Genomic DNA, 17,586 nt, shown 5'->3' on the forward strand with positions numbered 1-17,586 from the left:
TCCCACAGGCCGCTCCCTTCCCCGGCGCTCTCACCCTCCGGCCTGTCACCCTTCCCCGGCTCTCTCCCTCACCCAGCGCTCTCCCTCACCGGGCGCTCTCCCTCACACACACCGCTCCCTTCCCATGGCTCTCATCCTCCCCCCGGCTCTCACCCTTCCCCGGCGCTCTCCCTCGCACACACCGCTCCCACTCACCCCCCCCCCCCACACAAACACAGAGCACGCTCTCTGCAGCTCTCCCCTCACACAGGCCGCTTCCCATCCCGAGAGCGCTCCTCCGGCTCTCTCCGCCTCTCCCTTGAAAGGCAGAGCACCTCCTCACCGGAGCCTCTCAGCCTTGCCGGGGGTAACGTACACCGCTGAGGAGCCGAGGTGGAGGAGGAGGGCGGCCGGTACCCGGAGGAAGAGGAGGAGCGTGGCCGGGTGCAAGGTGAGGAAACGCAGGGGAATGGGTTCTTTAACGCGTCCCTGACTCCCCCCCTCCCTGCCCTTTGCCCCCTGCCCTCCCTCCCCCCTGCCCTTTGCCCCCTGCCCTTTGCCCACTTCCCTCCCTCCCCCTTCCCTTTGCCTCCTTCCCTCCCTCCCCCTTCCCTTTGCCCCCTGCCCTGCCCTTTGCCCCCCCCTCCCTCTGCCCTTTGCCCTCCCTCCCTGCCCTTGCCCCCCCTCCCTCCCTGCCCTTGCCCCTCCCTGCCCTTTGCCCCCCCCCCTCCCTCCCTGGACTTTGCCCCCCCCTCCCTCCCTGGACTTTGCCCCATCCCTGCCCTTTGCCCCCCCCTCCCTCCCTGCCCTTTGCCCCCCCTCCCTCCCCTTTGCCCCCCCTCCCTCCCCTTTGCTCCCCCTCCCTCCCCTTTGCCCCCCCTCCCTCCCCTTTGCCCCCCCTCCCTCCCTGCACTTTGCCCTCCCTGCCCTTTGCCCCCTCTCCCTCCCTGCCTTTGCCCCCTCCCCTTTGCCCCCCTCTCCCTCCCTGCCCTTTGCCCCCCTCTCCCTCCCTGCCCTTTGCCCCCCTCTCTCTCCCTGCCCTTTGCCCCCTCTCCCTCCCTGCCCTTTGCCCCCCTCTTCCTGCCCTTTGCCCCCTCTTCCTACCCTTTGCCCCCCCTCTCCCTCCCTGCCCTTTGCCCCCTCTCCCTCCCTGCCCTTTGCCCCCCTCTCCCTCCCTGCCCTTTGCCCCCCTCTCCCTCCCTGCCCTTTGCCCCCCTCTCCCTCCCTGCCCTTTGCCCCCCTCTCCCCCCCCGCCCTTTGCCCTTTGCCGCCCCCCCCTGCCCTTTGGCCCCCCCTGCCCTTTGCCCCCCTCCGGCCTTTGCCCCCCCCTGCCCTTTGCCCCCCCCTCCCTCCCTGCCCTTTGCCCTCCCTGCCCTTTGCCCTCCCTGCCCTATGCCCTCCCTCCCTGCCCTTTGCCCTCCCTCCCTCCCCTTTGCCCTCCCTCCCTGCCCTCCCTCCCTGCCCTTTGCCCTCTTGCCCCCCCCTGCCCTCTTGTCCCCCTTCCACGGCCGGGCAACGCTGGGTATATCAGCTAGTGTGTGTATGTGTGTATATATAGATATATATATATAATTTCTAGAAAACAAAAAGGGACAGCGCGGGCTCCATAGTGTAAAAAGTAGAAGGTTTTATTAACGAGGTCACTCACAGCAATTCGGTAGAACATGCGCATTGGACGCGAGCATCAGTCTCCTGTTGTTCGTCTGCCGGTATGGAGCTCCTGTCTCGTAGCTGGAGGCATGTAGACATCTTTCCTCAACCACAGTCGGGTACCTCCGATGGTGTGCGTCCACGCAACGGCTCCCCGGCACAATGAAACACGCTCTCCTAGTTCCGCAATTACACAGCTCCCCTCCGTAGTATCAGAGAACCAATGAAACAGGTTTGTGGCTCAGCCAATCCCATTCAGTCCTTACGCAGTTTATCGCAAAAAGTGGCGGTGACTTTTTCAGAGGATATGGAATGATATAATAATCATACCTTTTATATAGTCCAAATTGGGTTATTACTAATTGCTTCAGCTACCATCCTTAATAAGTGGATCAGAGTGACTATTGGTCAAACGGCTTGGAATTAAATGGCTACACACATACAATATTAAAATTACAAAAATGTAACAAAAAACAGCTGCCACAACATAAAGGAATTGGACTGAGGCAGGGGAGAATAGCAATCCTAATACATAAATTATAATTACGATTTAATAATAAACCAAGGAACCACAATAATAAATACTACCATAAAATTAAAATATATAAACATAAAAGAAAATCCAATGTTTATTGAACAAGTAAAAGCTTGTGGACACATACAGATGGGAATAGCTAAAGAAGTGGCAACAGATAAATTGATGAAAATGTAAATCAAATGCTGCCTAAAACCTGTGGTTTCCCTAAACCACATTAACTACTGAACTGAACCTAATGGTGTTCATGGCGAATATTGATAAATAGTGTAATATAATGTGCAGATAACCCAGTGATAAAATATATTAACACTGATTACACATCTACTGCTGCTCCATGGGACCGAATCCTCTGGGCTGTAGGCTCCTGGTTAACCTCATATGCAGAAGAAAACACAGATGCCAACCCAATAGTGCATTAACATTTACTTGATGCAATACATACAACATACAGGGGAAAGGAAACACTCACACTCCCCATTGTTTAAATCGCAGAGTGACAATGGGCGCACTCAGCCCTACTCAAGACTCGGCTTCCTGATGTATGTGTGTATGCAGGCACAGTCCTTCCCGATCGCGTATCTCACTCGCGTCAGGGGATGCTCCGCCTCCTTCACACGTCTGCCAATGGGAGTCCTTGCAGAGTTGGTACGGTGGCCGTGTGTGTGTGTAACCATATGTTAAATTATATTATTAATAATTTCTCCTAACGAGTGAAATGACTAGAGAAATAACTGAGTGATATCATATAACTCAATAAGCAAAAATGTTAGATATCTTTATCTATATCTAATCACTTGTGAGCACATTCACATGTCTTACACAGGTCTGCAACCCTGCCTTTTACCATTATCATCTAGCATACAGTGCTTCCACTGTGGCAAGGGATTCTGGGAAATGACATGCAATTGAGCACATTCACCTTTTGCCTGAAATCCATTTTTACATGGAACCCTTATAGGCTAATGCTTGCTGTTCATACAGCTTTTAAGCACAGCAAGGGATTAGATGTAAAGCCAGTAAAACCACTCTGACAGCTGTTTCGACCTTTTGGGTCTCATCAGTGTGAGGCTGGTTGTACTGGCTCTGTACAGTCGCCTTTTTCAAATTGCAGAGCCAGTACAGCTAGCCGCACACTGATGAGACCCAAAAGGTCGAAACAGCTGTCTGTGAGTGGTTTTATATATTGGTATAGCTTAATTAAGTCTGAATAACAACTGTGATGTCAAATACAATAATTGGGCATTTAGTTCCTGATTTAACAATGGAGATTTAGCAGAAAGTTGGGTCGTCCTATAACTATTAGAGACCTGGTACATGGTGCGGTAACGGGAACACCCGGTTACTGATATGTGAGCTTCTAATGAGACATGTATTCTATTCATTGTACAAACAGTTTAATTATACCTTTACAACTGAAACTATCGACTTAGTATCTATCAAAGGAGTTGAAAAGATTTTTGCCACTTTAATTGGTGTTTTGCAGCTAGTGAGATTTCCTTTTAAATCGTTAAATATTATGATCCACTTTAAATGTATGATCCACTATATCTACTCTCCCGGCCCAAATGCTGCACGTGTTGTGCTAAACCCTTCATTTTTACAATGTACGTCTGCAGTTTACTTTCATCCTGAACTTTTTGTGATATGCCAACTTACCTCTCCTGCATGACCTTTTGTAAGACAGTTTGTGTAACAGTGAATTTTTTGTCTCGTCTAGTACAAAGACAAGCTCCAATAATCCACCCATGCCAGCACTGCGAGGTTGCTTTTAGCAGTCAGGATTACCTCCTCAAACATCTGAAGTTCCAACACCCAAATGAGTATATGGAAAAGATGAGGACAGAACAATCTTGCAACATTCCAATAAATATGACAGAAAATGCATCTTTCAACCAGTCAGGGCAATTAATAAACAATGTAACTGCTTCTCATTCCAAAAGATATATATTAGCAGCTGCCACAGGAAAAGATCTTGGAGAAAGTGGGAAGAATCTGACTTGGTTATCAGACCAGAACCCACAGAAATGGACACAGATCAGAGAGAGACAGCATGTATGTGGGGAATGTGGGAAGGGATTTAGTGACTTATCCAGCCTGAACAGACACAAGAGGACACACACAGGGGAGAGACTGCATGTATGTGGGGAATGTGGGAAGGGATTTAGTTGGTTATCCAGCCTGAACATACACAAGAGGATACACACAAGGGAGATGCCGCATGTATGTGGGGAATGTGGGAAAGGATTTAGTCAGTTATCCCACCTGAGCATACACAAGAGGACACACACAGGGGAGAGACCACATGTGTGTGGGGTATGCGGAAAGGGATTTAGTCAGTTATCCAACCTGAACATACACAAGAGGAGACACACAGGGGAGAGACCGCATATGTGTGGGGAATGTGGGAAGGGATTTAGTGACTTATCCAACCTGAACACACACAAGAGGACACACACAGGGGAGAGACCGCATGTATGTGTGGAATGTGGGAAGGGATTTAGTGTGTCATCCAGCCTGAACACACACAAGAGAACACACACAGGGGAGAGACCGCATGTATGTGGGGAATGTGGGAAGGGATTTAGTGACTTATCCCACCTGAACATACACAAGAGGACACACACAGGGGAGAGACCGCATGTATGTGGGGAATGTGGGAAGGGATTTAATCAGTTATCCCACCTGAACACACACAAGAGAACACACACAGGGGAGAGACCGCATGTATGTGGGGAATGCGGGAAGGGATTTAGTGACTTATCAAACCTGAACATACACAAGAGGACACACACAGGGGAGAGACCGTATGTATGTGGGGAATGTGGGAAGGGATTTAGTCGGTTTTCCAGCCTGGACACACACAAGAGGAGACACACTGGGGAGAGACCGCATGTATGTGGGGAATGCGGGAAGGGATTTAGTGACTTATCCCACCTGAACATACACAAGAGGACACACACAGGGGAGAGACCGCATGTATGTGGGGAATGCGGGAAGGGATTTAGTGTGTCATCCAGCATGAACATACACAAGAGGACACACACAGGGGAGAGACCGCATGTATGTGGGGAATGTGGAAAGGGATTTATTCAGTTATCCAACCTGAACAGACACATGAGGACACACAGGGGAGAGACCTTTCTCTAAAGCCAGGCATGTTATAACTTTTTCAATGCAGGTTATTTGTATCATTCTTACTGTAGTTTTATTGAAAGAAAAATGTTCTTAATGTTTTATATTTCCATGCTGCTGGTCCTAATAAAATGTGTTCCCCATTATGCTGAAGCTGTCTGTAGTCTCACTTAGCTGTGAATCGGAATAGTTTCGCCGTGACCAATTGGCCGCCGGCATTCTTACAGAAACATGGCTAACCCCTAAAACCCCTGATGCAATTATCGCCATTCAGGGATACTCCATTTATAGGAGAGATAGGTCAAAGAGAGGACAAGGGGTGTTATTTTATATTGCAGACACCTTACAATTTACACTGTTAAATTGCCCCCCAAGCCCACCCTCTTTTGAAATTCTAGTTGGCAAAATCTGCCTCCCCTGTTCTAAACCTATCCTGCTTGCTGGCATCTACTGCCCCTCTACGATCCCTGACTGATATCATCCAGTTTATTGGCTCCATTTCCTCTCTGAATGAGAACAGTGAGCTGCTAGTTCTTGGGAATTTCAACTTCAATTGGCTTGACCCAAAATCCAGATACAACTCAAGTCGCTTAACCTATTGCAACTCATTTCCCAACCCACACGGACAATCCTGCAATTGCACAACCATTCCTTGCTAGACTGGATTCTCTCCTCAATCCCCAGCAGAATCCAATCCTCTGGCATCCTTCCTGATATTTTCAGTGACCATGCAATAGTGTATGTACTGTGTAAGGAAAATTAAACCGCCCCATTCAAGCCCTAAAGTTCTCATTAGAACATTTAGAAACTTTAACCCACAACAGTTTCTGGATGACTTTACCAACTGCCCATGGCACAGAATCGATTTAATTCCCGACCCTGATTCTGCGCTCGAATATTTCCAATCCGAGTTCTTAAAACTCTGCGATACCCATGCTCCACTACGCAAAATAAGGGTACGGAGTGCCCACCTTCCATGGGTTACAACTGACCTTATAGCACTCTACCAGTTCAGGGATACCTTGTGGAAAAGCTACAAAGTAACTGGCACTACCAAGGATCTTAATCACTACAGATGCCTGCGGAACATGTGCACAAGGCAAACAAGGCACGCAAAAGCACAATATTACTATGACAATCTCCACCAGAATACATCAAACCCAGCTAACTTCTGGAAGGTTATCAACAATATATTCCAGCCTTCTAACCATCAACAACCAAGTAATATCACTAAGGGGGATATTACTGTGACAAACCCCACTGACATTGCAAATGCATTCAATGATTACTTTGTGGGGTGTGCTACTAACTTATTAGCGAAACGCAGCCCAAACCACAAACCTGAATCTCATCCTGGGAGTACCCACATAGCCCCATCCCCTCCCAACACTGCCCACAATTTTCAATTTGGCCCAGTATCCGAAGAGGAGATTACACAAGCGCTCCTCAAATTAAAACTAAGCAGCCAATGTGGACCTGATTTACTACAATCTAGGTTCCTACGACTTGGTGCCCCAGCCATTGCCAAACCAATTGCTTCCATAGTCAACTCTATCCTGTCTGCAGGCCAGAGTTTTCCCAATCTTCAAAAGTGGGGACAAATCACTCACAAACTACAGGCCAATCTCTATCCCAATTCTATCCAAAGTCATGGCAAAATGTGTCCACTCCCAATTAAGCAATTCGCCCCAAACACTCCACCATAACTACCCTGCTAAAAGTTTGCAATGAAATCCAGTGTGGAATGGAACGGGGACAACTCACTGGTGCAGTATTCCTAGATTTTGCAAAGGCTTTTGATACTGTTGATCATGCTATCCTGCTTAACAAACTCCAGAGCTCTGGAATAGGGAAGCATGCTTTAAACTGGTTTCAGTCCTACCCATCAGGTAGATCCCAACATGTGTCCATCTCAGGCTCTAACTCCAACCCCCTGGATATCACCTGTGGTGTCCCGCAAGGCTCTGTTCTGGGGCCCCTACTCTTCTCAGTGTTCATCAATGATCTTCCCACAGCTTGTAAGGAAGCCTCAATACACATGTATGCAGATGACACAATCCTATATGCACACAGCCATAGCCTCTCCGACCTTGTACACAAACTTCAGTCTGACTTTTTGAGACTCGAAAACTGGATTTCCCAAAACAAACTGTTTTTAAACACTGACAAGACTGTAACAATGGTGTTTGGGACCAAGACTACATTTTTAAAGCTTCTAGCGACTGAGCTCCAGATTAGAACCAACACTAACACCACCCTAACCCCTGTCACAAGTTTTAAATACCTGGGCATATGGTTTGACTCCCACTTAACATTTGGGATGCACATTGATACCCTGACAAGCAAGACCTATGCCAAACTAGGGGTACTTTACAGGAACAAATCCTCCCTAAGTCTCCTGGTCAGAAAGCGTATTGCACAGCAGATGCTAATGCCAATTATTGACTATGGAGACATAGTATATGGCTCGGCACCTCAAACCCACCTTAGCAAACTTGACACCCTCTACAATTCAATTTGTCGTTTTGTTCTTCAATGCAACTATAACACACATCACTGCGAAATGCTCAAAGAACTAGATTGGTCATCACTCGAGTCTAGGCGCAAAGTTCACCTTTCCTGTCTTGCCTTTAAATTCTTTATGGGCAAGCTACCCAGCTATCTGAACAAGCTCCTCATCCCTACCACATGCAGCACTTATCTGAGATCAGACTCCAAAAGATTGGTCATGGTCCCAAGGCTCAACAAAGTATCCAGCCGCTCCTCCCTCTCTTACCGTGCACCCCAAAACTGGAACAACCTACCAGAGACTCTCACATCCCCCACCAGTTTAAGTTCTTTCAAATCTAAGGCTGTCTCACATTTTTATCTGGTCTGTAACTGTTTCATACGCCCATAATATATATTTTCTTTAACTGTGCACGCAATGTCTTGTATATAATGTATACCCTGTTCATTTATGTAACTGTACTTGTAACCATGTATTATTTGTCTTAACTCTGTGCCCAGGACATACTTGAAAACGAGAGGTAACTCTCAATGTATTACTTCCTGGTAAAATATTTTATAAATAAATAAATTAGGCCACAGACTGTTTTGGGTAGGGGGTTTTATGGTAAGAGCTTGAGTTAGGGATTTTAGGGTAGGGCGTTTACCTTAACAGCAAAGTGGCCAGCGGTGGGAAGAGTTGAGGTGAAATGGCCGCGACCAAATGTCCTAGAGTGTCCTGTGAATACTGAAGTGGAGGACAGAGACACGACTAACGTCCCCAGTGAGGGACATTAATGCAGCCGCCTTTACATACTGTACTGCCATGTTCCTTTAATATCTCGAGAGCAGCAAGGGCTGACCATCTATTTCACAGGTTATATGTTGAAATGAAAATGCACCTGAGGGGGTTAAGTGTCCCTTTGTTAACGACATATACATATGCAGTAATGATGTAACAAGTGGTGCCACCTCGCACCTCGGGTCCTTTCCCACTGATGGTTACACTTGCACACCTCTATGGCAGAGATCCCTGTTACACATGCGCTGGCGTTACCTCCCCACAAGCACATTGCCAGGCTGAGGGAGGTGTTCATATGGGAATCTGAGGCCAAATCTATGGTCTGAGTCCAGGAGACACACCCAACTTTATTTTGTATTTGTAACTCTAACCCAGAATGAAAAGCATTTAGCTGAGGGGGGCACGGGACTGTGGGGAGCACGGCACTGGAGTGTAGGGGCACGAGACACGAAGCCCCTCGTTCAAAGTGAGCATTGTGTTACCAGGCAGATGTGGCAGATCTCTCTATCCCCCATACAATACCGTTTTTACGCGAAATCAGGGACAGCACTCGGGTAAGTCAGGTGAAAGAGTTTTGTATTGAAACGAAATGACACTGAAAACCGACGTTTCGGTCCCACAAATGGGACCTTTCTCAAGGTGGTGTAGTGAGTGAAAGACAGTGTAACACACAAATGCCCTACATGTCAGGTGTGGCTAATGGCTCTTAATTGCAACCAATTATGTAATTAATTAAATGATTGAACCAGGCAAAAGCCCGCCCAACCTCCGTTCCTGCAGACGCTTTGGAATGCGTTTCTAGCCTCCTAGATTCCGGTATGCAGACGTCTGGAACGGAGGACTCAGCAGTATTTTTTGGTAGTACATACTGATACTATACTCTCTGTTTTGTGTGTCTGTCTGATTTCCCCCACATATACCTGCTTGGGATGATGAACTGAGCCTATGCGTTGGAGGACTTCCCCTTTTCTTTACCATTTATTTAGGAGGTGTTGAAATCACCTCCCTGGACTCTAGCAGCAGGACTCTTCAGATACTGGATTACTGTGTAATAATATATTGTTTTATACATTTTTTTATTGTGTACTGTGGTAGTTGGTTGGCGCTACTTTTTCTATGCTACTAATCCAACGTTGCAACCCATTCTCTGAGATGTGGCGGCCATCTTGGGTTCAATGCGCATGCGTAGAAGGTTTAAACACGTCCCGATCCTGCTTCTGACATATACACTGCTTCCGAAGAGCCTAAAACAGTAATTCAGCTGTCGGAACTGATCTAGACATCGCTGTAAGAAGAAACACACTGAAAACAACATGCTAAAACACCCAAATTGTGCTCAAAAATCGTGCTGAAAGTACATATATATACACAATGATGATGTAGCTGGAACACCAATAAAGTAATGGTCACTGATTAAAGTAATAGTCACTGATATACAAAAATGCAGATACCTTAGACAGGATGTCTAAGCTCCCAGTCATATTATGGCAAGTTGCCACAATCAATGTCCACCTGTAATAATAATAGCATGTTCTTGCTAGTTGTACACAGCGTTTTACAGAGACATTTTGCAGGCACAGGTCCCTGCCCTGAGGAGCTTACAATCTATGTTTGTGGTGCCTGAGGCACAAGGAGATAAAGTGACTTGCCCAAAGTCACAAGAGCAAGACATCGGGAATTGAACCAGGCTCCCCTGTTTCAAACTCTCAGTGCCAGTCAGTGTCATTACTCACTGAGCCACTCCCTCTCCCTAATAAAGAGATATAAACAATGAGGTCATATAATGAAATAAACTGCCAAAGCCAATGTCCACCTGTAATGCCTATGGAGTGATATGAGGTGATGTTCTGAAAGAAGCGGTAAATCATCGTAGCTTCAAGCTGTAGGAGTGCTTAATTCCGGTTGCCTCCTCTTCCAGATATTTGAGCCTGGACAATAGGCATACAACGTAATGTCGCTAGTCCATGTTTATGCTCCTTGAAATGTCTGGCCACAGGTTTGTGGGTGAGATGCTCGTTACCCTCAGTGTCTGCCAGGGCTTTCCGGATGGCTGACTGGCGAAGACTCTGACTTTCTTTAAACATTCTCATGGTCTTCCCCACATAATTGTAAGGAATCTGGGAACACGTCCTCCGAGGCATGTTCCCTCCTTACCTGCTGCAGCACGCCTCCCCACTCTGTTTACAGAGCGCGCACGCACCCGCAGCTCTTCACTCCGTGCCACGGAGCTTGGCTCCGCCCCCCGGTCACGTCGCGCGTCTATCACACGTAGCGCGCGCATGTGACGGCGTGCACCGCTCCCCAGCTGCGTGTCAACAGTTCTAAGTGCACTTGTCTCATGCAGCCAATCCCTGCCTCCGCAGAGGCTGTGCCTCTACTCCTCCCCCGCCTCATTGGTTTCTGTTTTCTGTAAAAGACTTTCACTTTCACTTCCTCATTGCTGAGCATAACCTGTGTAGCCTTGTGTTCCTGCGTTCTGTTTTGCCTTGCCTTGTGCCTTGCTGTTTCTCTCTAGTTGCTTTCTTGTGTACCGACCCGGCTTGATTATTGGACCCTCTCTGGATAACGACCCCGGCTTGGATATTGGACCCCCTCTGGATAACGACCCCGGCTTGCCCCTGACTACCCGCATCTCTCCAACCCTGATCACAGCTCTTTGACACGCTACCACTCTCCCGGCCCAACCCCTGACCACGGCACAATGGACACTGACCATTCTCCTGGCTCCGCCCTTGGATTCCTGCAAGTATCTGGACTAACCCAATCTCTCCATCCTAGACCCGGCTACACTGACTATCCACCCCCCAGGCGTGCTTCCGCTGCTGTGGGTGCGCAATTTCGTACTTTCCCACCTCAGTACCGTGGTCCCGCCTTGTTCGTGGTGAGCGCAAGCGTTACAGTATGCTCTGTCCAATGAACATGGACCCCCCTGAGGTTCGCCAGGCCCTAGCCTCAATCGCTGAGCGCTTCCAGTATTTTGAGAATCAGATTGATTCCTTAACTCAAAGTGTTGCAACCATTTCTTCACGACAATCTCTGTCCCAAATAATTAGTACTGCAACCTTCTCTTCCGCTACCTCAAAAGTATCCCCACTTCTTGAACCTCGTCTTCCTACCCCCAATCGTTATGCGGGTGACCCCCATGGCTGTAGAGGTTTCCTCAATCAATGTGATATACAATTCGAGTTAACCCCTTCATGTTTCTCTTCTGATAGATCCAAGGTGGCATACATTATTGCCCTGCTGACCGGTGATGCCCTGACGTGGGCATCTCCCATCTGGGAGCAGAAGCCAGAGCTCACGCAGGATTTCGTACGCTTCAAGAAAGAATTTAGATGGTCTTTGACACCCCAGGCCGGAAGGTTACTGCAGCATCTTCCCTGTTTTATATTTCACAGGATCACAGATCGGTCGCAAAATATGCCCTTGAGTTCCGGACCATTGCCGCAGAGAAAGGCTGGAATGATGAAGCCTTATCAGCAGCCTTCTGGAAGGGTCTGTCTGAACCTCTTAAGAATGAATTGGCCGCCCAGGAACAACCTACCGACCTGGAGGAACTTATTGCCGTGTGTATTAGAGTTGATCAGCGCCTCCAGGAGAGGGGCTGAACGTCATCGTCCACGTTCTCGTCTTGCTAATGTTTCCATCCTAACATGTATACCGTGGGAAAGAAGGGGGAGGGATAGGAAAGGTAGATGAACCTCTGCTCAAGCTGGAATCCTAGTATTAGTATGTAGTAATGTAGATAAGGTGCTTGACTGAGAATTGTATTAATAATGGACCAGAAGAAAAAGAACTCAGTTGAAATAGCACTCACTTATCTTAAATGATAAATGTATTAATTAAAATTATCTTTAATGGAATTAATGTTTAAAATAAATTGGTGCATAGAAAGGAGTAAAAATTGATCATGACACAATCTGTCAGATGAATAGAGTTATGTCACTAGTAGCGATGACACAATCTGTCAGATGAATAGAGTTATGTCACTAGTAGCGATGACACAATCTGTCAGATGAATAGAGTTATGTCACTAGTAGCGATGACACAATGTGTCAGATGACTGGAACTATGCCAGCTGTAGCAGGTCGCTACCATTAGATAGACCCCTATTGTCGGTCTAGATATGGCAGTGTCAAATTGCTTGAATCTAGTATAGATAAGTAATTATACTCCCCCTTGGCCGGGGAGAGGAATAAAGTAGTGTGAGGCTGCGAATAAACTGTCTATTCAAATGCTATATATTATATCCTAGAACAGCAATGTATGCTATGATGATAGGGAGTACTAGTCTTTCTCTTAATCCGAGTGACACAGCATGGCTATATAGAGTAGAGGGCAAATCAGCTGCAGCTATTCTGCCTATTCTCCCTATATAGATGTGTAGCCAAATTTTGCTGTGTTATTACCCATGCTCGGAACCTCCGTGGTTTCAGTTAGCATGGAAGGTATGATCAGATACAGCGAATTGCTGATATATCTGTGGTAGTAGCGGGTAACAGATGTCTAATACTGACTGCGTGTCAGCTGTTTGCCCTGTTGGGTAATGTTGCACACATGGATGATTCCTGCTACTAATCTCCGTATTAGGTATCGTAGGTGCTTGCTAGACCTGTTGAGTGCGCACTTACCTTCAGCCCAGGAGTCTTGACAAAGCAGCAGATGCGAAACGATCGTCGACGGGGCTCTTTTGAACCTTTTGGCAGTGTCAGCTTTATTATACTCTATCAGTGGTGGATAATACTTTACTATAAGGTTGCGATATTGAGGAGAATGGCTCTGAACGCCATCGGTATAGTCTTTCAACAGGTCTAGCAGGGTTTATCAAGGTGTGATAAAGGGGTCCAGCCCAAAACGCGTAGGTGGGATACCTGCTGCGACTATGGGGGACCTTGTCTGATCATTTTTATGGAATAAAGATCTTTTTTGCTTCCGTGAGCCTCCTCCTGTTTTTCTCGGCAGCGCACTGCCCTTTTTCTTCACCTGTTCTCTTCTTAAACCGGTCTTCCAAAGTTCCAGGTTCCCCGATGGCTCTTCTAAACCAAACCACAACCCGTGATGGAACAAGGCCAAGAAGAATTTGAAATTCAGTCAATTATAGACTCAAGAAGGTCCCGAGGATCGGTCCAATACCTGGTACATTGGAGAGGGTTTGGACCAGAAGATAGATCTTGGATACCCCATCACCAGGTCCACACTCCCGCTTTGTTAAGACGGTTCCACACCAAGTTTCCGCAGAAGCCATTTGGGAGTCATCCTGAGGCCGCTCCTCAAGGGGGGGTACTGTAAGGAATCGGGGAACATGTCCCCCACAGCGTTCTCTACTTACCTGCTGCAGCGTGCCTCCCTGCTCTGTTTAGAGAGCGTGCGCGCACCTGCAGCTCTTCACTCCGTGACACGGAGCTTGGCTCCACCCCCCGTTGTGTCACGCACCTCTGTCACGAGTAGCACGCGAACGTGACGGCGTGCACCGCTCCCCAGCTGCAGGTCAACAGTTCTAAGTGCCCACTTGTCTCCTGCAGCCTATCCCAGCCTCCACAGAGGCCGTGCCTCTGCTCCGCCCCCTGCCTCATTGGTTCCTGTTTCCTTTAAAAGACTTTCACTTCCTCATTGCTGAGCATAACCTGTGTAGCCTTGTGTTCCTGTGTTCTGTTTTGCCTTGCCTTGTGCCTTGCTGTTTCTCTCTAGTTGCTTTCTTGTGTACCAACCCGACTTGATTATTGGACCCTCTCTGGATAATAACCCCGGCTTGAATATTGGACCCCCTCTGGATAACGACCCCGGCTTGCCCCTGACTACCCGCACCTCTCCAACCCTGACCACGGCTCTTGGACACACTACCACTCTCCCGGCTCCAACCCACGACCACGGCACAACGGACACTGATCATTCTCCTGGATCCGCCCCTGGATTCCAGGAAGTATCTGGACTAACCCAATCTCTCCAACCCAGACCCGGCTACGCTGACTATCCACCCCCCCAGGCGTGCCTCCGCTGCTGTGGGTACGCAGTTTCGTACTTTCCCACCTCAGTACTGGGGTCCCGCCTTGTTCGTGGTGAGCACAAGCATTACAATAATATAGTCCACAGGGGCACCGTATGAAGTATACAACGTATCTGGACTCACAGTTCATACATTCTTTGATTTTTATATGGTTGCCATTATGGGGATGCGTGAATGAATTCCCTAGAATCTAGTATTGGCATACGTGACATTTATGGATGCCCACTGATCTTGTCAACCATGTTGTTTTTCCCGCATATTTGGTTGTCGGGTCCGCTTGAGTCAAATATTCTCCAAGATAACGTCCTCTCCGGTAGCAGAATCACGGTGGCTGAACAAAGTTCTTTCCCATATGCTTACCAACCTAACCAACTACTACAGAGCTCTCTACAGGCAGAAAAGGAAAGCATCGGTGCAGACTTCCTTAAAGAGAAAATCATCCACTCCACATGGGACTCCTGGGAGCAGTCCATCTACATCACCTCCAAGAAGTCCTTCCCAATCCCCTCCAAGAAGCCCTACTAAATCCCTTCTATAAAGCCCTTCCAAATGTATTTATTTATTTAATTTATAAAATGTTTTACCAGGAAGTAATATGCACATGTGGATGTGATGTTGCACACCATGAAAATAATAAATGATACCTGCATTTACCGGGGCTCCTGGTTCAGGGAATACCTGTCTAAAGAATCCTGTACTTGAACAAAGTGGATGATCCAGGGCACTGCGGATTTTCAAAATAGAATGTATTAGTCAGAACAGCACAACGTTTCGACCATCTGCGTGGTCTTTCTCAAGTGACAATCATGCAGATGGTCGAAACCTTGTGCTGTTGTGACTAATAAATTCTATTTAGAAAATCCGCAGTGCCCTGGATCATCCACTTTATTACCTGGAAGTAATACATTGAGAGCACCTCTCGTTTTCAAGTATGTCCTGGGCATAGAGCTAAGATGAAAAATAGTAGATGGTTACAAATACGTCACCTAGTCCTATACCTGTGATAGAACACAGGGTTTTAAACTACTGTTGCATTCATGATGAGTTTTATCATCCAATTGAATGCTTAATATGCACAATGTAACAAAACCCTTTGGGGCCAGCAATGCATAAGGCTGCGCTTATAGTGCCGGCGATGCAACGTCGCGGCAAAACAAATGCATTGCCGCCGTCGCGTGCGCTTATAGTAGAAGCGATGCGATGGCTTGGTCGTGATCGCTGGAAATCAAGTCAATTTGATTTTTCCAGCGACCGCAGCGTGACGTCACCATCGCCGTCGCTGTCACTATAAGCGCAGCCTAAGAATGAACAAGATGCACATCTTCAATCCTATATAACTACCAATACTAGAGCCTATTAATAACCTAATTCTGTGATTATAATAATGCATGAAGGCACGTGTCTCTACAAAAGCTCTCGCAAGTGTCGCCCTTCCACCCCAGCAGGGCCCCATGTGTGGCCCCCAACTCCAGTGGGGGTCCAAGTGTTGCCCCCTGCCCTAGTGTTGATCCTCACCTCCGTGGGTGCTCATGTGCAGCCGCTCACCCCATTGGGAGCACAAGTGTAGCTTCCCACCCCAGTGGGGGCCCATGTGCAGCCCCCCAACCCAGTGGGGGGACCATGTGTAGCCCCCCAACCCAGTGGGGGGACCATGTGTAGCCTCCCACCCCATTGGGGGCCCATGTGCAGCCCCCCAACCCAGTGGGGGGACTATGTGTAGCCCCCCAACCCAGTGGGGGGACCGTGTATAGCCCCCCCCACCCCAATAAATGTATTAAACACCCCAACAGCTATGGCATATACCCCACAGAGCTTACAATCATTTATACCTGTGTTACCGGGAGAGAATGGGACCCCCCGGGGTCACACAGAACCGCCCCTGTGATTAAGGCCGAGCAGCGCGTATAGCGATAGCGGTTATTATTTATGTCAGTGGCAGACACATTGATGGTAAAGGTTACGCACAGAATGTAATGGGTTTGTTAATCGCCGAATTAAACATCACGTGTTAGCTATTTGCACAAAGGGAACCTACATTCTGCCGCCATCTTATGTTATAAAGGTAACTTTCGGGGGGGAAGGGGGTGACACCACTCGAGGGCAAGGACCCCCACTCTCTCTCTAGCAATCACTTGACTTATGAACAGCACTTGTAATACACCTCAGGTGTGTGGTTACTGTAACATTGCACCTTTCCATACAAAGCAATCTCTTTTTAATGACACATGGGATAAAGATAATTAATAATTATATAAAATATTTCTTAACATTTTCTATGAACATCTGGCTTTGCATGTCCTCATCACTTGAGGTCCTCCCTGCTGCGCAGGGCTATGATGGGGCATATCTGGCCTGCCATTGGCTGTGCATAGGGTTGCCAGGTGTCCGGTTTTCACCCGGACAGGCTGGTAATTCTGCTTCCTGTCCGGTATAAAATTGGAGGTAATACCGGATACGGACATGTTTCAGTGCTGTCTGCGTCCTGCCAGGAGATAAGGTAAGGACACAATACAACGTGGGGGTATATTTGATATGTATTGGGGGAGGTGGGGTATATTTGATATGTATTGGGGGAGGTGGGGTATATTTGATATGTATTGGGGGAGGTGGGGTATATTTTATATGTATTGGGGAGGTGGGGTATATTTTTTATGTAATGGTGGAGGTGGGGTATATTTTATATGTATTGGGGGAGGTGGGGTATATTTTATGTATTGGGGAGGTGGGGTATATTTTATATGTAAAGGGGGAGGTGGGGTATATTTGATATGTATTTGGGAGGTGGGGTATATTTTATATGCATTGGGGAGGTGGGGGTATATTTTATATGTATTGGGGGAGGTAGGGTACATTTTATATGAATTGGGGAGGTGGGGGTATATTTTATATGTATTGGGGTGATGGGGTATATTTTATATGTATTGGGAAGGTGGGGGTATATTTTATATTTATTGGGGTGGTGGGGGTATATTTTATATTTATTGGGGTGGTGGG

The 17,586-nt window shown here is 47.6% G+C and overlaps 2 protein-coding genes across 3 annotated transcripts in view; one reads left to right on the forward strand and one right to left on the reverse strand.

The window, feature by feature from the left end:
• LOC142466897 (uncharacterized) overlaps window positions 1–5,452 on the forward strand; it is a 9,718-nt gene extending 4,266 nt beyond the window's left edge. The window contains exons 1-2 of one of the 2 annotated variants that reach the window (XM_075572492.1): window positions 1,527–2,812; window positions 3,885–5,452. In XM_075572492.1, the coding sequence (XP_075428607.1) occupies window positions 2,764–2,812; window positions 3,885–5,314 (1,479 nt within the window). In that variant the 5' untranslated portion in view covers window positions 1,527–2,763 and the 3' untranslated portion in view covers window positions 5,315–5,452. Of the gene's footprint in view, window positions 1–1,526; window positions 2,813–3,884 lie in introns of those variants that run through there. The other variant, XM_075572491.1, reaches the window with a different exon arrangement.
• Window positions 1–17,586, reverse strand: part of LOC142466893 (uncharacterized) — a 659,285-nt gene that overhangs the window by 524,189 nt on the left and 117,510 nt on the right.

This window comes from Ascaphus truei, chromosome 15 (genome assembly GCF_040206685.1).
Source record: "Ascaphus truei isolate aAscTru1 chromosome 15, aAscTru1.hap1, whole genome shotgun sequence".
NCBI lineage: Eukaryota > Metazoa > Chordata > Amphibia > Anura > Ascaphidae > Ascaphus > Ascaphus truei.